At 36.5% G+C, this 22,216-nt stretch overlaps 2 protein-coding genes across 3 annotated transcripts in view; one reads left to right on the forward strand and one right to left on the reverse strand.

The window, feature by feature from the left end:
- Positions 1 to 402: 402 nt before the first annotated feature.
- On the forward strand, positions 403 to 7,633 carry METTL21C (methyltransferase 21C, AARS1 lysine). Its single transcript, XM_005014875.6, has 5 exons — positions 403 to 536; positions 4,055 to 4,191; positions 5,086 to 5,228; positions 6,719 to 6,836; positions 7,097 to 7,633. Exons 2-5 carry the CDS (start codon positions 4,065 to 4,067, stop codon positions 7,489 to 7,491), a joined length of 783 nt encoding a protein of 260 aa, XP_005014932.1. The 5' UTR covers positions 403 to 536; positions 4,055 to 4,064; the 3' UTR covers positions 7,492 to 7,633.
- A 215-nt stretch (positions 7,634 to 7,848) lies between these two features.
- The window catches only part of TPP2 (tripeptidyl peptidase 2), a 47,545-nt gene continuing 33,177 nt past the window's right edge, over positions 7,849 to 22,216 (reverse strand). Inside the window, exons 24-29 of one of the 2 annotated variants that reach the window (XM_038173428.2) lie at positions 20,454 to 20,602; positions 20,238 to 20,334; positions 19,180 to 19,310; positions 17,680 to 17,887; positions 9,400 to 9,519; positions 7,849 to 8,783 (exon numbers count right to left, since the gene is read on the reverse strand). In XM_038173428.2, the coding sequence (XP_038029356.1) occupies positions 8,694 to 8,783; positions 9,400 to 9,519; positions 17,680 to 17,887; positions 19,180 to 19,310; positions 20,238 to 20,334; positions 20,454 to 20,602 (795 nt within the window). In that variant the 3' untranslated portion in view covers positions 7,849 to 8,693. The remainder of the gene's footprint in view (positions 8,784 to 9,399; positions 9,520 to 17,679; positions 17,888 to 19,179; positions 19,311 to 20,237; positions 20,335 to 20,453; positions 20,603 to 22,216) is intronic. The other variant, XM_038173427.2, reaches the window with a different exon arrangement.

Raw genomic sequence — 22,216 nt, forward strand, 5'->3', positions numbered from 1 at the left:
TTCCATTTCTTCCTAATAAATCTATTCCAAGAAGAGGGGAGGGCAGAAGCGCAGCGGAGTGGTAAATGCACATAACCCTCCCATTCTTGAAGCATATAAAGGAATACACATTTGGCTTACGCAGACCACACGGGAACACAGAGCCCTTGGCAGGAGCAGCCTTACGGCCCCGTGAACTTTTCTCCGCGCTTGGGCTACCGCCAAGCAGCCACTGCTACTACTGCGCTACTTTGCCCACGTTCAGCAGCTCACTTGGGTCAGGACTGCAGATCGTAACACCAACAAGAGCAGCAGGCTGAGGTTTCGTTCCTGAGGCTGGAAAACTTCGGAGAGCAAAGTCCAGGAGCATTCACATTTCATGCTGCAACTGGAAAAGAGTTTAGCGTGAGGCAGTAGGTGTCTGGTAATGTTGCTGTAAATAGCCCACCATCTCCCCCCGCCTGCACAGGGCAATCCCTTCCAGGTGCATGCCCCTATAAAAACCTCTGGAGCGGGCATCCTCCCACAAGAAACTTCGTCGCTCTCCATCGTAGCAGGTAACTGTGCCACTGGCCCACTAACCCTGTCTGCGGCATGTTTTTTTTTTTTTCTGCTGACTAACATGGGGAACAGGGCTCACCGTATTCCTCGACTGCAGAGAGCCAGGCCAGCCAATGCGCTCAGGCACACCCCACTCCTGTAGTTTCAGCAAGACTGACACTCAGTGCTGCTTTTCAGTATTTTGATGCATTTGCCTTGCGGGCTCACGTATGGTACACGTTTATAGCGCTGATATTTATTTCCTAGCATTTACATATATATACACATACATAGCATTTATATATATATATATATACATTCATACATATATATACATGTATATATATACACACACACACACACTATATATGTTACATACACATGTGTGTGTGAGACACCATATACATCTGTTATATATATGTGTGTGACACTATATCTATATATGTTATATGTGTGTATATAGACATATATATTATTCAGTGCACGAGAACATGAGGATATTGCATGAAGGAAACCCAAAGAAACACTGATGTTTGTGCACGGCATGCTAAGCCCTTACTCACAGGGAACGCAGTGCAACTGCATTTCCCATTTGAGCAGATGGAAGTGGTTTTTGCCAAATAATTCAGACTAAAACGGACAACGCTGTATAACTTTGTGAAAGAAATAAATGTTTCAGCAAAGCGGTGTTCACAGCTGAAGTGACACAGTATTACTCAGTAACCTATCTTTTCTTCCCTTTTTTTTCCTCCATGTAGTCAGATTTAAAACTCTTTCCAAGCAATGAAGGTTAAGAGGCAGAAAGTTTATGCTTACAGGGGGTAAGCTATAACTGTAAGGTTTACATTCATTGTTCAATTCACCCTTAAGTATTTTATTACCTTGTTAATTTCATGTAACATTGATAAATAGACATAATTTTTTCAATTGTTCTCTTCCTCACGTTCTGAAGAAACCAAATGTGATTTTATAAGCCAATTTGTTCATGACAAAGTCCATTAATGAAGTCAATACTAGTTTAAATACTTCGGAAACTACAAAGCTTAGATGATTTCCCTTCAGAATCACTTTGCAAAGAAATTAGCTGTGAACAGAGAGCACCAACAGTTTCTAAGGGAATAGATTTTGCTTGGCATATTATTATTAACTTTTTTTTTTTTTTTTTTTTTTTTTTTTTTTTTGTAAGATGTATCATTTTCAATGAAATATGGATCAGAATTGTAAGAATAGTAAGAAATGTCAGTTCTAGTCACACAGCAGCAACTTGACCATCTTACGCAAAGGGCATGTAATAATGCAGACATCACCTATGTGCAATGAGCTTACTCAACACTGACTTCGTCTTCAGGTAGTTTGTCATTTGAAATAATAACACAAAGCTGTTCATCACTAAGCCCAAGACACTAACATACTTGAGTCCAGACTACACATAGTTTGTAACTAAAAAGGAAACAACAATTTTTTACTTCAGTTCATGAAATGTATCACTAATAGTTATGTCAGCGAGCTATATAATAGAATAACTTTCTATTTGCAAAAGCTACACCTATGTAAAGATGTAAATGCTGTAACATCTAGAAGTTCAGCCAAAAACCAAAGCCCATTGTGATAAGTGATGTATAAATGCAGAGTGAATAATCCTTTTCCCCCAGAACTGTCCTCTAGGAACTCAGGCTCCTTATGGACTTAAGGACCATTCCAGGCTCACCACAGTGTTAGCGTGAAATGTTCAGAAGACTGTCTTCAAGCTAGTTTTTCTCCCAGCCACGGCAGTCACCAGTTACTACAGATCCTTCTATTTTCATTTCATACTTTGCCAATTACATAAGCATTAATATATTTTCCCATAAATTTCCTATAACATTAATAACATGATCAGATTTTATTCTAGCTCCATATATATATATGAAAAGTCATTACTGAGAACAGGCAGTATACTTTTGAAAAGTAAGGCTGCATAGAAACCACTGCTGTTTTCTAAGGAGGCACATTATCAAAAGTGGGAGGAAAAAAAACAAACACATTGATGCATGCACTCAAATGCCAGGGAATGCTGTAGCTGCAGCATTATCTTCAGTCTCCTATCTGCCTATCTCCAACATATCTTGAATTATATAAAAAAAGATGTGCAGCCAGAACTTGTTGCTAGCTAGATGGAAGCCCTCTGAGGGGAGAAAAAACAATAAACACACCAAAAAACATATCTGTAGAAGTCAAATTGCTTTAAAGCATTCTGTTTTTTAAACAGTACAGATTCACTGCCATGACTTTTGAGCAAATGCATTGCTACAGGACTCAGAACATAAATCCTGTCCTTGTGAATAAACAGAGTAGCAATAAGGAATATATCAGGTAACAGAAAAAATGCAATGGTGTCAGTATCATGTGTGCAAATAAAGCACCCACACAAGTCAGCAGTCACTCTGCCCCTTAAAAAACTACCTGCAGGCACTGCTGAGCCTCTGAGACCTTGCCAAACCTCTCCCCCTTCTGGACAAGATATCCAGAGAAGCCTCCTGTGATGTGATGCAACCCAAATTACACAACCCTGTCTGCAGGACATGTGGTGGAGAAATCATGCAAGCGTGCCTTCTTGAGAATGGGCAGAGGCCAGTTGTGGATAAGAACTGAGCACCCTCCAACCATCACAATACATGGGAAGGGTGAATTTGTACAGCTTCTGGCCATAGGAAATCAAGATCCAGTTTCATTTATGTATGCGTGTGTATACCACTGATTAAAACTCACAGTAAGCAAAAATTTTCTTTGGCAGTTTTGTTTCTCCCCAGGCAGATTTAGATCCACCCCCATTCCCACTCTCTAGCTGGTATCAAGCAGCTCCTTAACGATGCTGGGTGCTGCCCACGTGCACTGGAGATGCAGAGCCACATGACACACGTGCTGTTCTCCAAAGCAGCTCACTGTGCCGATCTTCTCACTGCAATTATTTCCTGACTGCAGTTCACTGCATCTCAATTAGCTGTTCACTGCAATTCAATTAGCTGTTCTGCAGGAGAAGGCAGAGGTGAAGGCAATGAGGAGGCAAAACCAAGAGCACTGGCTGCAGCAAATCAACCAGTTTTATCACAGGAATACCGAGTCCTGAGGCATAGGAAATGACACTGATAAAAAGTTGTGGACACTGAAAGGCAGTTCACCTTTTCCAGCTGTTGCTTCAGCCTTTCTGAACACCAAGGAGCTCAGTGTGCAAGGAGCTCACTATTCAGACTGATTAGTGGTACCAATTTAGCGATATTATGATAAATTGCTGTTGTTTGTATGATAAAATGAAAACTCAGAGTTCGTTACCAGAAAGTTTACAGCATTCTCCTCCGGAACGGGGATGCCACCTCTCACCATTGTTTCCTGCCCCCTCATCGTGCCATAAAAACAAAACAGAAACAAAACAAAACAAACAAACAAAAAAACCCACAAACAAACAAACAAAAAAAAACACACCTAAACTTCTCACTTTCTTCTCCCTCATATATTATATGGAGTGCCCTCAAGCTTTTCCCTCCCCTCTCTATTTCAGCTCTTGTGCCATGATCTCTGCGCAGCAGCTACCGTTCCCAAACAAAATACAAAGAGTAATGGAGGAAGAAGCCTGTGAAGAGCAGTATGACTCTGAAAACTGCACTTGCAGCTCCACATCAACAGAATCCAACTCAGGTTTAATCCACTTTAAATACTGCTACTGCATCTCACAGTTTCATTTTCCTTAGTCTTGAAATAGTAAATGTTACCGTCACTTTTCATTTTGAAGTCTATTTTTCCACTTCCCCCCATTATCACATTAAATCTAGAAAGAAGTAATCTTTCTCATAATTAAGAGATATATTTTAAAAGGTCTCTGGATTTTATTTAGGTATCTGAGGATTATTTCTCAATTAACATCAGAGAGATGATTATAACGTGCATTAATTGGGTTGGCACTATTGAAGCTGTGGTATTGCAAAATTTCAACACTGGCTAAATTGCTTGAACATCTACCATGGATACCAGGCTGCCATTAATTAAAATCCATGCAAACCAAAGCAAACTTTTTCTCTGCAGCCGAAATTATCATCTAAGCACATCCTGCTAATAGGCTTCCAACAGCAGCACAGTCATTGAGAATGGAGCGTCCTTGTTTTTGATGAGAGCAGGTGGAGTAGTTAAGCTGAGCTCTCCTAAAAATCCACTTTAAAAGCCTCCATGCTCTAATGAGACACGCTAGCACAACTGCACTAGTGACATTTACTGAACAGTATCATATATTTCAATACATACTTAAAAAGTGTATCTCACAACCCTCCTTTTGTGGACATGTGATTAAAAAACGATACCACTAAAAAATGCTGCAATTTCTTCAATGTAAGGTGTAAAATCGAACTTGGAGATGTTTTATTTGTAAAAAGAAGCTTAGCATCCCAAATCTCTCAGTCATCCTCTTCCTCTAGCAGGCATATCTAGTTAACTGAGTGTATTAGTATAAAAAGACAGAAAGATGCAAAAATTTGGTGTTTGTATCTGCTGCATATAAACACATGCATATAAAATACAAATTTCATCTCTCTCACACAGATTCACCAGTAATTCTTAAAATACTGCAGAACTGGGTTCCTAGAGTTTCCCCCTACTTTGACAAAGAGCACTATACTTATGTAGGCCGCCAGATCGTCATCCAGGAATCCATAGAGCACTTTGGAGCAGTGGTATGGCCCGGGGTAAGTATTCGACACAGCATCCAGAAGGTTGACACGACAGAAAAGTCAGTCATGACAATGGCATACAAATCTTAAGGAAGTTTCTTTAGATGACAGTAGAGGCTTCCTTGTGCAGAACCAAGCTGTCTTCAGCAGAAAGCTCTGCGTTATGGCTAATTTAATATAGTTTGGACCAAAACAACTGTAGCATGTAAATGAAGAAATGGTAAATTGTTTAAAATGTGCACCTTTAAGTGGAAAGGAGAAAAAAAAAGAAAAACACCAACACACACACATCTATTTGTTAACTGAATGCAGATATTGAAAAAAGCATTTGCAAAGAGATGGATAGAAGTGTTCAATATTCTTCCATGTTTCCAGTCACTGCTGGGATGCAAACAATCACCATTATTGGAAGGAAAATAAAGAAAATTGTGAGAGATTAAATAGAGGAGTTTAAAACAAAACAGAACAGCCTGGAATAACTCCTTTGCAGTATAGAAAACCATGCTTGCAAAGAGGTGTGCTCCAGTCTTTGCTCTCCCTGCTCGGAAAAACAGAATTTTATGCAGACTCAGAAACGCGTCTTTAATTGGAACAGAGGGTCAACTGATGGAGACATGAAAATTAGGATTTCAGAATCTTCCAGATCAACATTTATTGAAAAAGCTCACAAAAAACGGTAGAGAATTTCAAAATAAAAAAGAAGCGTATGGTTAAGTGGAACAGTAGCTTATTTTGGTTATGTCAGAGCATCAATTCACAAATTAATCAGGTGTCAGAATGCAGATGGTAAAACTTTCCAAGAAAACCAAGAGTGGCATAAAGTGGCCTGGTGATTCATTAGTTGTCAGCATTCCCAGAGCAGGTAGTCAGCGTTGTTTTATGAAAAGCACAGTAGTTGAAACAGTAACATCACTCCAAAGAAGAGAAGCAAAAGGGCAAGTTAGTTTCTTTCGCATCTGTTTATATTATTTGTGATTAGCAAACAAATTGGCAGTTTATTTTTTTTTGACACCTGTTCAGCAATACTTCTGTTCTCCTATGCAGCAGTAAATTGTCTTTGAAATTTACAGTATCATCAAGACAAGCATTGAGTGGATAATTTTTTTAAAAAACAATTCCTTTGCAAAAAAAGTTCCAAAAATCTCTGGTGAAGCCCAAATCTATTTTGTGATAGTAAAGTGTAAGAGTATTATATAAACCATAACATGACTTTGTGCATATTGTTAAATTTCATTTGCTGCTCTGTGTACAGTTCACACCTGAACTCTACTTGTCTTGAACTGTGAGAAGAATCACAAAGTCTACAGATGTGTGCAGCAAATCACAAAACCCGGAACTAAAAAGGAACTGTTTAATTGGATTGATATAAAAAACAGGACACAACGCTTCTTTCCATATTATCTTTATGTTACAGCCTTCAGTGTTTTCCACTGTATAAAAAACAGCATAAAAAAATCAAAGTAAATGTTGTGCAGCTTAACTGATATGTGATACTGATATTTTAGGCACTGGCTTTATCTCAATATCTGGAATCAAATCAAGAACGATTCAACCTCAAAGACAAGCAAGTTCTGGAAATTGGCGCTGGAACAGGCTTAGTTTCCATTGTGGCCTGCATCTTAGGTTAGTAAATTCCTATTTCCTTTGGATTTCTTATGAAATATAACATAGATCTGCTCCTGTCGGTTTAAAGCAATGAAGCAACACTTGAAATTAGGCCTGTTTGACACTGTTTTTTTACAAATGAAAGTTATTGTCAAATACTGTTTTGTAAATAAAGTAACTACCCTAGTTAATGCTGAGGGAAGTAATACAGATAAAGTTATGTATCTGTATGCTCAACTATATACCTATGAATTAAAACAAATTAATATTTTCTTTAGGAGCTTATGTCACAGCAACTGATTTGCCTGAAGTTCTTGAAAATCTCTCATTTAATATTTCAAGTAATATACAAAATATGAATATCCACAAACCCGAAGTGCGAAAACTGGTATGGGGAGAAAGCCTCAGTGAAGACTTCCCTTCATCATCTTACCATTATGATTTCCTACTGGCAAGTGATGTTGTATACCACCATACAGCTTTGGATCCCCTGCTAGAAACAATGGTGTATTTTTGTCAGCCAGGGACAGTATTGCTATGGGCAAATAAATTCAGATTCAGTACAGACTATGAATTTTTGGAAAAACTTAGCAGTATATTTGATACAACCATCCTAGCAGAATTTCCAGAATCAAATGTCAAGCTGATTAAAGCCACAGTAAGAGAGAATTGAAGAAAAAACAGTTAGTGATTTTGATTTATTGTCAGCACCTTGCAGTTTGGATTGTGATACAGAATTATGGTGTACTCTGCATTTATGTCTGTAAAGCTCTAGTTGTATCTGAGTTTTGCATTATGAGTTACAAAAAAATGGCCAAGAGAATGATACAGTCATTTGTCTTAGGTTCACACACAATTTTGTTCAAACAGACCAATTTCACTCCATTGAAAGAACAGCATTATTAGTAGTAAGTTAGTAGGAAGGCATTAGCAGAAAGCATTGATCTTCTTGGCTGCACTGAACTTCTGCAGTTTGTATGGTGAATTTCTGTTTCAGCAAGTTTCATTTATCGGAGAAACCAATACAACGTTTAGCTTCATTATTTGTTTTTATTAATTATAAAATAATCTTTTAAAGTATCAGAGTGCACATGGTGTTTTTTGATCTTCAGTCTTGCACATTTATTCTGTTGTCTTACACTTTTAACATTATTAAACATATATGTATAGCTTTACAATACCTGATTAAGATTTAACTGTCTGGCACTTTTATACATGTATCAGCCTGTCCTGATACTCAGCTTCACGTGGATTTTTGAGTTTGCCTGAAATCACTCCAAAATGAAAATTTACAAGAGCACCTATGAATCAGCAATTCTTAGTTACATGTTGTAACAGTTTGAGAGGTTGAATTTTTCTTAAAAAACAAACAAACAAAAAACCCACAAATGTAAACTCTTGCAAACAATACAGGTAATGATGTCCCATTACTTTAGTCTAATAAATAAGTTTTTAGCTACTCTTGAAGTAGCTTTAAGGCCTTCATACAATTGGAAATGAAATTAAGATCAAACGTTAAAATTCGTTTTACTGTAAAAAATACAGAGCTTTTACAGGTTTGCAGTTAAAATTAACAGTTAAGAACCTAACGTGCATGCAGTAAGCTTTTTCAGCCTAATTCCAAATTCCAAATCCTTCGTGTTGGCAGTTCTGGCACATCCATTGCCAGCAATGGGATGCACAAAAAGGAAACTCCCTGGTGACTGGAGTTAGGTTAACAGGTATTAAGCTGTACCCAGGTGCCTTTACTGATAAATACACACAATTTAATAATCAGCATTCAGCAATGAAAACATGCGTTCCAATAGAAAGTCAAACTTATCTTTTCATATCCTGCCCATATAGAATCGCTTTAGGTTTACATTTGTCACTTTTCTAGAATACACAATAATCAGGTGGATACATGACAGGAAGCCAGTTTTCAGTGAAAGTTGCACAATGAGTCCATCCAAGTAACTTCATTAGCTAAACAAAAATAAACATGAAGAAAAAGTGAGATGGATTTATTTAAACCCTTCCAACAAAAACTCTCATTCACATCAACATCTTATTTTTGAAGTCTACAATCAGAAAGGTAAGATTGGAAACCTGGATATCTTTGAATTACTTAATGCTGAAGGGGAAAAGGAAAACCATTCCACATGATCTACAGTCTCAATTTAATGCACAAATATTTTGTAGGACAAAATTTTTAGGAGTTATTGTAATTCCTATTACTTCCTCACCTATATTCTACTAGCATTATTTGCAATTAAATAGCAGTGGTTAAAAACCAACATAATATGATTTAAATATACATTTTTGTTGTTATCTCAATTTTTTTTTTTTTATGTCCTAAAGTAAGTTCCAGAAAGTAAGTCTGCTAAAAGTGATAATTACTCACAAATGAGATATTCTAGAAGGAAAAGAAAAGGCCAAACCACAGAAACCCGAATGAAGCTAAAGTGTTAAAGTTTGGCGAGTTCTACAATTTAAAAGATAAAAGGGATTATACCTCTCTTATTAAGGGAGTATACCTCTCTTACTTTTAAATGTTTACTCATTATTAAGATGGCCCATTATTTTACTAGATAGACCTTACCTGAATGCAGTTTTTCAAGTTGTCTTTCGTTGGCTTTTCTTCTGCAAGTTTTGTTGCGAACTTGAGACCTCTGCCATACATTTTGTTTACCAATGCATGCTTATAGGCAAAAGTTAAAACCTACAATGTGAAAACAAACACAATTTAGATATTTTAATATTTGAATCCTACAAAGACTTCGCAAAAAATAGCAGATTTTGCTCAGGCAGCAGAAGTGACTTAAAGTAAAACATATGCACAAAATAGTTTGCATTTTTCTTTGCAGGAAAACAGATTATTCACAGTAGTAGTTATAAACAAAAACTTCCTAGAGACTATTCTGACTTCCTGAGCATGTCCAACTTTAGAATATCGTATACAATACAGACTTCAAATTTTTTATTCACCACATTTCTAGCTTCTTTGGACTTTCATTTGCTAGAGGAAACTGTCAGTATAAAATAATTAAAAAAATAAATTATCAAGAACCAGTCAGGTTTATCTTTGACCCACAGAAACAAAGACCCAATTGAGAGTTTTGATTCTTAGAAAATGAACTTACTTCAGAAACAAGTATGAACATATATACTGAATGATATACGTATGTATATATGTATGAGTATATATGTGTGTATATATGTATGTATACACACATATATACATACACACACACACACAGAGGTATACACATAGTTATAAACAAGCAATGAAGACAGGTAAGCATGAAAACAAGCCTCAGATTTTGGCCAACTCCTCAAAATTGATACTGTATTAAGAAGAGATTATAAGAAAGCTTCTTCTTGATAGCGCAAACTCCAAAGGGAGAGTTTACAATACCTGTCAATGGTATAACCAGCACATACAAATGAATGTGTCTACTTCAAAGTTATGTAAAATCAGGTTCTGAACACTCAAACAGGGTGTTCAGGGTGTTGCCAGCCAGTTCATACTACTTCAACAGTTACAACACTAAGAATTTGTGCTGAATTAAGCAGAGTTTCATGTATTTCCTTTGGAACACTCATAGTAAGTAGGATTTATTATTTTTTTTCCCTCAAATAGTGACAGCACTGAAGTTGGAGAATGTGGGATTGTTAGCGTTGTTAGCAAAGTTCTTATGAAATCTGGTATTAAAGTTTACTATTCATTTCCCCTCTCTTAGTATAACAGTTTTCCCTTTCCTCTCTGACTCCTCCAATGAAGTCACATTTTTCCAACAATGTATACTTAAAACATAGAATTGAGAAGCTAATAGAAACACTTAAAGGATATTAAAAAATAAGTATTTTGTATTACAATACAAAAATGTACATACTTTCCAGCAATAAGGACTCTGACATCCCTACCCTGTAAGGACTGAAGACCCTTCCTAATTTTAGCTACCAGAACACTTACACTGAATGTTAATTGCACACACAATCTTTGTGGAATCTACACTTAAAAGCTTAAAAGACTGAACTAGAAGAAATAACATGCTTAATTATCATGAAAGAAAAGGTGTGATTTTCAAGCTCTGAATTATATGCCAAGCACTTTTAACGTAACACAAGTTGCTCGTTCTTCTATCTTCAAGTACTTATTTTGTTCTGTTAAAGTATTCACTTAAGCTGCAACAGCTTTTGAATACAATACTTACTAGTTAAAGCACAGACAAATATGCAACAATGAGCTTACAGCACCATTCACATACAGATTTTCCAAATATCACTATTGGAAAAGTATTTTGCATGCTGATTCTCAATCCAATTATTTTGGATATTTTCCTAAAGCAAAACACATTAGCAAACGCTTCTGAGTAACTGCTCAGTGGGTTCATTAGCAGACTCAATTGGTCTAAACAACAAAAAAACTCCCTTCTGGAAAGATGATAGAACCACAAAACAAAAACAGAAACAAATAAATAAACCAAAATCAAGTGAAAGATGCATTGGAGCTCTCAGCAATTATAACATATTAGAGGCTAACCAAAAATAATGTCACTGCTCTATTAAGAAAGCTCTTACCTGACCCTGTAAGTTTTGAATGGCTACTGAACATCAGTGATAAAGGCAGGAGGAAAGCCACTTGACAGCATTTCTTTCGTAACAGGGCTTCCTAGAGTTTTTGTGGCAAGAAAACAAAGCATTTTACGAAACACCCTTGCTCTGGCCAAATAAAAGTTCGGGTATTTCTACATGAAAAACAAAAAAACTTCTGCTGGACCAAAAGTTTAAAACAATGCTCCAAGCCCTTTTGATAAAAGATGATAATTTCTGTCTTAGTGCTTGACAAAAAAAAAAAAAAAAAAAAAGTCAGCTGTAAGCAAGTTAAGCAAAACTATTAAAAGTTTGTTAGCACTTCAGAAGTTAAGAATAACGTAATAAATGCTTTAAAATCAGTATAGATTTACAAGCAAGAAAATATAGGTAAGAAATAATACTTCATAACTTGTGCATATATTGGTTAATGTAAACCTTATAATTAAAATATCACAAGCTTTATAGTATCGCAGTAATGGAGGTTATTATTCCTTGATATGTGTAAGCAAAATGTAAACTGGAGTGCTATTAAGATATAACATACAGCTGCTATCAGAACGTGTAACATCAGCAAATAAATTTATTATATACAAAAGCAGTTGCTATATGAATGAGTGGGAATGAACTCTCAGTATTTCATACTATTTCATAATTTCAATAAATATAAAGGCCAGCTTTCCTAGAACAAGTGACACGGGCCAGAAATTGGCCAAGAACTATAGACAAAGGGTAATAAAAAAAAAAAACACAACAATGTGCACTTCGAGAATAATGGGTTTGGGGGAATCACTGTTAAATACTACGTTCCCCAAGCTAATGGTCTGTAATAAGCATACTAAATGCCTGACCTGCAAACGTAGTTGGATACAGAGCTCCTCATTAGTTGCCTAAATTGCTGATGGTTACATAGAGAGATGTATATTTTTAGATGATAAAGTTCTGAAATGATCTCAAGACATCTGAAAGGCTGAAGCATTTTAAAGCCTGAAAATGCTCTTTAGAAACCAGTATGTTTTAAATTCATCAATACTAAACTCCTTAATAAAACCATTTCCAATACATAGGAAAAGGAAAACAGACCTATATAATCAGTTACTTCATTATTTGAACTGTTCATTAAAACATACCTACACTTACAAATAATGACCATGCTAGGTTCCACAATATAACCTATAGATAACACACCCCAACCACTTGTAAGAATGACGAAGTTGTCATGCTTATTACTAGCGATTGATTTTTTTCAGGTTCATACACATCTATGGCAATAAACTAAAGTTTCTTGGCTACCTTTGCTGACTCTCTGCTCTATCAAAAGGCTCATTACAAATAAAAGCAATATTCATAACAAAATCAACTCATTTTCTAGAGAGGGAAGGGAGTTCATGGAATCGACTATACAGCAACGAGCTTTTGACAGTGACTGAATACGATCAGTTGGAAGAGACAGCTGCACCTGACAGTAATATGAAAAACATTCCAGGCTAAAGATGTTTAAAAGGCAGGATGGAAAGGTCTGGGTATTTTATTTGTTTACTTATTTTTAAACATGACTTTTTCCTTGTCCCCAAACAGCTAATTTAAAGGTTAACAGGCATTAAATTCTATAGATGAGTCAGTTCCAGTAACAAGCAGGCAAATCCTACTAGTCTTCTGTAACAGTTTTGTTTAAAACTGGGGATTTGGGCCAACAAATTTTGAAATTATGTTCTAAGAAAAATTGCAGAATTTATATTCCAATGCTAAGAACACCTAAAGCACTATCGCTAATGTGTTACCATAATCAAATACTGGCTGAATAGAACTGCTTCAAGTTGGGTGTGTTTGAAATGCTTTTGTGCACAGAATACTTAAGTATTTTCTTTCATGTGTCACTTAAAATTAAGCTTCAGAAACAAGTCATCTAACTAGAATAGCTGAAAGTGTGAACAATATACTTACTATCAAGAGAGCACCAACTTCCCTGCATACTTGCTATAATGATGACAAGCATGACGCTTCAATGGAAAAGAGGAAATTAAAGTAACTTAAGAATGCTCTGTGGTAACACACATGCTTCAACAGCAGGAGAGAGGTGAAACCAGTAATAGCACTTGATTTACTAGATGGTGAGCAGAAACATCTGTGTGTGATGATATTCTCAGCTCACCTTTAGAAACAACACAGAAAAGATTTTCTTTCAGTTTTCAGAAATTCACTTCGCTTTGCAATTATTTTCATCTGGATGAACTTTGGCTTAAGTGAAGCTTTGAAGTAGAAGCACCATGTTTTTCTCAATGCAATATTTCTATCTAAAGCCATACAAACACCCGAATCATTGCTGCAGTAACTCTAGTGCTTCTTTTCCATTTGTTCGCACCCAGTTGTTCTGCCTTCTGAGCATCAATGACCCAAAGCCATGTTCATGTACAGTAAAGAGCTCCACATTTTCAGTTCCAACCTCATACATTAGAATAACTTGGCTGCCTTTTAAGGACTCCTTCATTTGAAGGACATTTATATGAGGCCTATAGCTGATCCTAACTCATTACTTCAAACTTTATCTGTCCTTCTTCCAAACTTCTGTTCCTCAAAAGGCAAGGCAGTCATCCAATGCTAGGCAATATAGCCAAGCCACAACACTTCATTTTATCACTCCTGCCTAAGTCTGCCCAGAGTATCGTTACAGAAAAACTATTAGTCATTTTCTTGGTTACTATTAAGATGAGTTTTGTCAAGCACGGGTCAGCTGGACTGGAGATCTTAATCAACAGAGTGGATGCTTTTGCCCTTACTCGAGCAACAATACCCGGTTATGTATTCTAACAATCTTTGCATCTGTTTTGAGCCCTCAATATTACTTTACAAAATTAAGTCCTCAACACTATTCTTAAACTCCCCTCCTCAAAGGATGCAAGCTACATGAACAGTAAGGTTCCTCTTGAATTTTCAAAACTTAAAATTTTCCTCTACCAATCTTCAAAATAAACTTATGCACTAAGCAGCTTAATTTGTTTTTAAAATAGCAAAATACTCCAGAAGTAAAGCAGAATACAGCATGCAACACTGAGCTGGAAGCTTACAGGACTGCTTCTTCTATGTAGATAAAAAGTTACAAAGGAGGAAGACCAAATGCCACTGAAGATATTTAAAGCATTCTATTGGCCTGTCTATAGGACAGAAGACACTTATATTTGTTCAAGCAGAAGGCTGAGAAAGTTTTAAGTACAACCCCACTTTTGAAACTTGTCAGTCATGATAAAAATAAATGAACACTGACAAGCCAGCTTGAACATCAGATGCAGTTTGGCAGAAGTGGGTAGAATGGAGGAACTATGAAGTGTTGAATTCGTTTTGTATTGCTATTCGTATTGCTATTCTCAGAGTTTAGAATGAAATATAAGAAGAATATAATTGCGCTTTTCCCCCTGTGCTTTTTTGCATCAGGCCGTACCATAATAAATTCTGTAGTCTTGGAGATTAATAGTGATCCTTAACAAAGCATAATTGGATACTCATCATGTGTGGTCATTTCAAAAAACATTAACGTAAGTAACACTCCTTCACTGGCTGGAAACCACAGTGCTAACAGCTGAAACATCTGGTTTGAACTGTGTAACTGCTAACTACAGCTAGATCTCAAGAAAACTACCAGATGAATATGACACCTGTTAGAAATGGAAATGAAAGAATATGATCAGCAGCAAGCATAAAAATTCTGTAATAAAATAAAGAAAAAACCCAAACTTTTCTTTACAAAAATAGCTCCCCTGACTCCAGCCTTGGTCCTTTTATCCTGATCTGTTAGTAGCGAAAATTATTACAGCGCACTATTATTTCCTTTTAAACCAAGGTTCTCAATCCCACTAAGACCAAAGTAGTTTCACACTATTTTCACTCCTCGTATCTTTCAGTTTCCAGAAAGAGAAAATATAAAAGTAAAAACGTGAAGAATTAAGTCTCAGTTCCAATAATCACGTGAACAGTTTACTAAGGAGCAGCATATATTTCTTTCCCTTAAGACTTCTGCTTATTTTATTTGTAGCTACTGCTCGGGTTAGAATCACTGAACATTACCATTGGAGAGATGAGAGGACATATCCATCATGTGGTCTTTTGAAAGACTGATAGCAAAACTATCACTGCATAATTACCGACCAACACTCAGGCTTACAGATCACAGAAAGCATGAAGAAAAGCACCGCAGAAACTAACAAGCTATGCAAATGTATTGGGTTTTCATAGCAAGGGCTTGATAGCAGGGGGCTGCAGGGCTGGTCAACCTAGAACAGGTTGCCCCAGATCACATCTGATCAAGTTTTGAATACCTCAAAGGACAGACTTCAACACCCACATGGGAAACTCATGCTAGCACTGGATCACCTTCACAGTAGAAAGCTTTTTCTTATGCTTGAGTAGAAACTCACGTGTCTTTTTTTCTGCCCACTGCCTCCCATCTTGTCACTGAGATCACTGTGAAGAGCCTGGCTGCCCCAGCACCACGTGTCTCTTCACACTGAAAAGATCTACTTAAGGCTCCGCTTCTCTAGGCTGAACAGTCTCAACCTCTCCTCATACAACAGATGCTCCAGTCCCCTAATCATTTTGTGGCCCTCGTAATACTACTCACACTAGTAATCACAACTGGCAATACAGGGCAATTTGTTCAGCAGTGGGAGACCACAGAAGACAAACTGTATGTACATGGGCCAGATGGGTAGGGTAAGTGAGGCTATGTATGGGTCCAACACAGTCAGGCTGCAGAAGAGCATGGGTCGACGTACCTCCTGTGTCACTAGGAGTAGCGTGATAGACTCATTTTCTCCATGTTCAGAAGCCACCAGGTTCAAAATACCCTGAGCACTCTAGAAGATTTCTGCACTAAAAGCATCCCCAATGAGTTTAGATTTCAATTTGACTGGTAATACCAAGAGGGAAGCAAACAAACACACTGCATAACATGACAAAAGTAATTTACATATGAAATGCTACTACAAGATTAAAAAAAAAGTTGGCCATTTAGTTCTAATTTAACCATAGAGAAGAATTCATTTTCAGAGCAAAACCTGAACATGCACTTAGACATGGATCCAAGAGAGGTTCAAATCCCTAACCTGTCCAATTCAAGCCAGAATTACTCACTCCACAACAAAACACTTTTCTTGATCAGCTTCCGACAGGATGACTATACTGACAGTTTTCCACTGAAAATATCCCCATCATGTTTACAACCAAAAGATGAAAGTAGGACAGGCTTCACTACACTGGAAAGCAATATTGCATTTAAAGACAGGCAGCAGGAAAATCATGTCACACAAAACATGATTAAAGCATAAAATCTGCTACCACGGGATACTGTAATTGGTTAAAGATTAGAAGATGAATGCTTAGAAGATGTATGTGTGCAAGAATATATACACTAAAAGAAGTGAGGGTAGATACCATCAACCTTCATGTTCAGGCCTCCAGCTCAAGCACAAGTTCTTAACTAAGAAGAGTCTTTACTATTGAGAAAATTAATTTTTTTCTTTTGTAACTATCTGAAGTGCTTTGGCAATTTAACTGAAATATAAATAAATACATTGGTCAATTCATCTTCCACTAACAGCCATACGTAGAGTTACACACAACTAGTTAAATAATACAGAATAGTTCAACCATTAAACACACAAAATCAACTCAGTAAACTAAGAACTGTACAACCATAATGCCACTATAATGCCTCAAGGGATTTTTCTTCTGGAATAGTTGTCTTGAATGAAGCAGACATAACTCTCAGTATAAGGAACCTTGAAATACCAGGGAATTTTGTGTTAATCAATTTGAGAGTAATCATTTCCAAGGGTTTCTTCTTTTACTTCTTTTACCTCTATAGACATTACTGACAGTAAAGCACAAAACTTCTCTTGTCCATAGTGTGGAGGGCTACAGAACGTAGGACTGAACAGAGTAGGAATGCTGTACACTTGTGTACAGCTGGAACAGCTCAGAGGTACTGCCTGAAAAGTACCGAAAGAAGCAATTCAATAAAACAAGCACCTTTTTCATGGAAATCTGATACTGTTCTATACCCTTCCCTTAACCTCTACATTAATATGCAGATAGCTATCTCTTACTGCGGTTCTGATCTGCTTCACAAAACCTCTGTGGAAAAAGGTCATTAAAGAAGCACAACTTATGGTGACAGCATGAAAAAGTAAAAGAAGAATGTATGAGGCTCTGCTCACAAAGGTGGTGCATAATTCTGGGAGAGATCATCTAAATATACAACATGCAAAAGAAAAAGTCTGCTCTGCTCTCTTACCTTGCTGTCAAAAAGATCAGTCCATTTTGTTGTTTCCCAGAACGTCTCTGTCAAGGCTTCTGAGCAGCTCTCGTGATCTTCATCTTTGCCTTCAGCATCACTGGATGCAGCCCCATCTTGGGCCTGCAGATGAAGAAGCTGGTCAGCCAGTGCACTTCCTTTCCGACAAAGTGCATCCACTAAAGTACTTTTCTGTTTTTCCATTTCACTAGAAAAAAAACAGCAATAAAAAAAAGTATTAAGGACTTTTCACAGATACATCATTACGAACGGAATCAGTACTGACTTTAGCTGTAATCAGCAGTTAGCATACACAAAATGAAAATAAGCACATAGACCATTTAAAAAATAAAGCTATTTACTAAAATAAAAATAATTTAAGAAAAGAGAGATACTCTGCCTTACACAAGCTCAATTGTTCTCCCAACCCAACATCTTTGGTGTTTTAAGGCAAGGGTAACTTGGGATTTGAAAACTGAGTAAGCCAGAATCTAGAAATACAGCTTTACAGTTCTTGGCATTATAAACGGAGTCAAATCCAGCACTAACATAAGCAGATACAATTCTGCTGACTTCAAAGGAATTGCATGCATTTAAAGCACCACTGCATTTGGTGTTCAATTTCAGAAGTTAGATTCAACCACATGATCTAATGGGTCAACCTCCCGAGAAATGTTTAGAATGAAATGTATTATGGCATAACTTTGTTTTTATATCAGCAGCTCTAGGATTATATGCAAATATTCAGGAAAGTTAGAACAGACAGGCTCATTTTACAACTGAAATCTGTATTTTATCTAAAATAACAAACAAATGTGCACCTCCTCTTTTAAGGGATTTATCTTCAAATCTGTTGCTTTTGTATTTGTGACTAAAACAACACCTCAACATGCACTACAAAATCCACCAGTTATTCTCCACACTACAGTGTCACGTTCCAATTACTGTCTTCCTAAGGATGTATACTGGTAATTCAGAGGAACATATGTGAAACTAAACTAAAAATTCTCAAAAATATTCATAAGCACAAGTGTGGTCACCATGCCTTTCACAAATTAAATCTTTGGCAAGTGGTTATTTCTAAAACTGCTGTCAATTTTGCCCTCTAATCCATAGCCGAAAGATCACCAGGTATTATGAAAAGGCAGGTAGCATTCCAAACACCCAGCTTCATAGCAAGTTCCTAGTGTTCCCTCTGATTTGAGATTTAGCTTTATACAAACTCAACACCCCATTTTTTGGTCTTTACATCCTGAAAGCACCTTTGTTTATTTAACATTTCAAAGCAGAAATTTGCAGGCTTCAGTGTTCCTGCACTCCTGAAATATAATAAAGAATGAAAACTTCTTGCAAGCAAGCTTTAAACTACCTGTGCCTTTAAAAAACAACCCATAAGTCATTTAGTAATATTACAGTCATTCCAATTCTTACTTAATGGCAGAGACAAGGTACACAGATTAGAAAAATAGGATGCAAGAAAATTATTTACTGGGTAGGTACTTTTTTATAGTAGTTGCATCAGGTCTGGGATCAGTCTTCATGGCAAAATAAACTGCTAACGCCGTCTGATCAATATGAGAGATGACAGTATTTGCAGCTTCAACAATTTCATCAAGTCTTTTCATACGTTCCTAAATGAAGAATAAAAAGGTATTTAGCAATATGAAATCGCACTACTTGATTGTTGATTTTATTACCAGTAGGATAATTGCAAAGGCACACAGAACAGCATGAAGTGATTCAATATGAACTTTCACTCATTTTTTCCAACTTTTCATGCAGAAATTCCTGACAAGAAGTCTGCATTATCAAGATTTCACACATATGTACCGCATTTGTTACTGAAAATAGATTGTAAAATACACAGTACATATATGCAAAATGCAGATTTTACAGGAAGAAAAACCCCTTCCAGTACAAATTAATCTTCTTAATAAATAATGGCAGCAGTTGTTCGTTTCAGAAAGAAATGCAAAATCAGAATCAAATAAACAGAAATAAATCTGACTAAAAACTAGTGACAGATGAAGCCATTTATCTTCAAGATGAACAAAAAAAACATATGTAGACTTCTGTTTAATAGTTCGTGGTTCTCATTTTTGGCAACAATGACATATGATGAACTTAACTGTGTTATTTCAGAGGGTTACTGTCCCCAGTTGTCTGGGCAATTCTACAGGAAATTACCAATTCAGTGAAGGAGCACAATGGGAAGTGTGCTTGTCTCAGGTACCACTGTTCAGAACAATACTCTCGTAGCCTGAAGCAGTAAAGAAGCTGCTTTCTCATGTTTATGTTTTTCATATGTTTAACTGAATAAGGAGCAAATGATAAGCAAACATACTTTACGAAGGCTTTCATTCTACTGCGGGGTTAAGGAATTCACATTAGGGAGGTGGCTTATTATATTATTGCCAGTCTAATTAGAAATTTCTGCTTTATTATACTAAGTACAGCTACAGCAGTCACTTCAAGACCAAATGCGTGGGAAGAAAGATTCAGTTATTTAGGCAAAACAGATGCAGTGAGACAAACAAAGTTTTGAAATGTTAAACAACCTTTTCAGAATCCAGCTGATGAAGTCTTGCAACATATAGTGGAAGATGATTAGGGAAGGCTTCTTTCAACTCATTGTACATGTCAGGGGTATCCAGCCTAGAAGAGAGAAGGACAGAGCATGAAAGTACAGATTCTGGAGTTTTTATCCTAGCATTAAGCGTGTAGTTTTTTTGTATAGCTGCTTCATGCTTGTGTAGTAATGACAGCAGACGTACTTGGTCATCCATTGTATTTTTAGATCTCGTAAAGCTTCAGCAAATTCTTCTTTTACATCTTTTTCTTTTTCCTGTTCTCTTTCTTTTTCTTTGCCATTTTTACTCTTTGATGGTGATGGTATCAGATGATAATGAACTGTAAGGACATCCTGGAGGTGGGAAAAGAGGCACATACTGAGAAGGATACAGTACACTTTCTGATGCGATAGAAAAGCTAAATCATAGCAAGCAACTACTCTGAGCTATACATATAATAAGTAAGGATTCCAAGAGCAAAGGTATATGTCACTAAGAATTCAGAAACTTCTTTAACTTTAAAAAAAAATAAAATAAAGATGTAAGTATCAGAACAGCACACTTGGTATAAGACAAATAAAGCTTAAGACTGAACAGATTTGATATTTTTGTACTCAGATAATTTAACATATTATTAGTTAGAGAACTGGAAGTTTAATTTCTTGTTTTTAAGAACACAAAGAGTTTGGTTAAAAGGCAAAGGAGTCAAGAGATTCTACCATACAAATGGGGTAATTAACAAACAAATGAAGGTGACTGAATTCTAAAAATACCGCAGTAACATAAACATGAATGACACCATTGGATACATTAATTTATTCCTTTTGAGAGAGTATTTCTTCCCCATTGTGCCTACTGAATAGCTGGTGCATCCACAGTTAACTTTCCCAGTTTGATGCTACAGACTTTCTTCCCAGTTTCACCTGTAGCTGTGCTCACATTAGAACAGAAAACAGCAAGATTTTATTTTTGAAAACTGTATATGCTAGCAATGAAACATCACTACCATTTGAGTACATGCTACACTAGTCAGCAATTACCACATGAAAAGCAGCTACAGCCATTAAAATGAAAATCCTAACAGACCTTAGCCAATGCTCTGAAGCTCACTTCCTGAGATAACTTATACATACGTTTCCAAATAAGCCAGCATTAGACTTCAGTCATTGCTTCTATGACATTACAGCTGGTGGGGGGATTTTTTTTTTCTTTTACAAACTCTGAGGGCACATGTCCAGATAGTCTACATACAGAATATGTAACAGAGAACATTAAGTTTAAATCCTCCAAATACCATTAGCCTGTTGAATATTATGCAAACTATTGTGTTGCCTGCTCAATTCTTGTGGCAATTTAGGTATTCAAACCAATTATTCCAAAACAGGCTTTATGTGAATACATTTCCCATAAATGAAGTCAGTGTTGCATAACGAAATAGAATCTTGTGCACAATTTATTTTAATCACTTAATGAATAGAAAGGTGACTATTACAAACTGTTATGCATAACTTTGGAATAATGGACTTAAGCACTACACTTCGGAAGCTATGAAAGAATACCGAGGCAGAACAATTTTACCTGAATAACAGTCCAAACAGATCAGCAGCTTGCTAGGGTTTACTGAAAACTATACTGGTAAGACTAAGCGGCAGTATTCCCCCCAAGACAATCCTTCCAGTTACTTAAAATGTAATTACAGCACAACACTAATATTTACAGAATTTTTTAAACCTAGTTTAGATCACTAGTACACATTAAAGTGTAGTTTTCACAGGAACTACCCTGCACACGTGCACTTCCAAGTATGATGTGTATGACCAGGCATCTAACAAAGATCTCAACAGTATCTAGGCCAGAGCGTGATAAAACATATCACAAAGGCAAAAGAATGCAGCAGAGGGTACAGAAGTCAGGACCCAGTGGTACAGGGGCTAGCTAATCTAATTAGAAAGGTAAAAACTATGTAC

This window comes from Anas platyrhynchos, chromosome 1 (genome assembly GCF_047663525.1).
Source record: "Anas platyrhynchos isolate ZD024472 breed Pekin duck chromosome 1, IASCAAS_PekinDuck_T2T, whole genome shotgun sequence".
Lineage (NCBI taxonomy): Eukaryota > Metazoa > Chordata > Aves > Anseriformes > Anatidae > Anas > Anas platyrhynchos.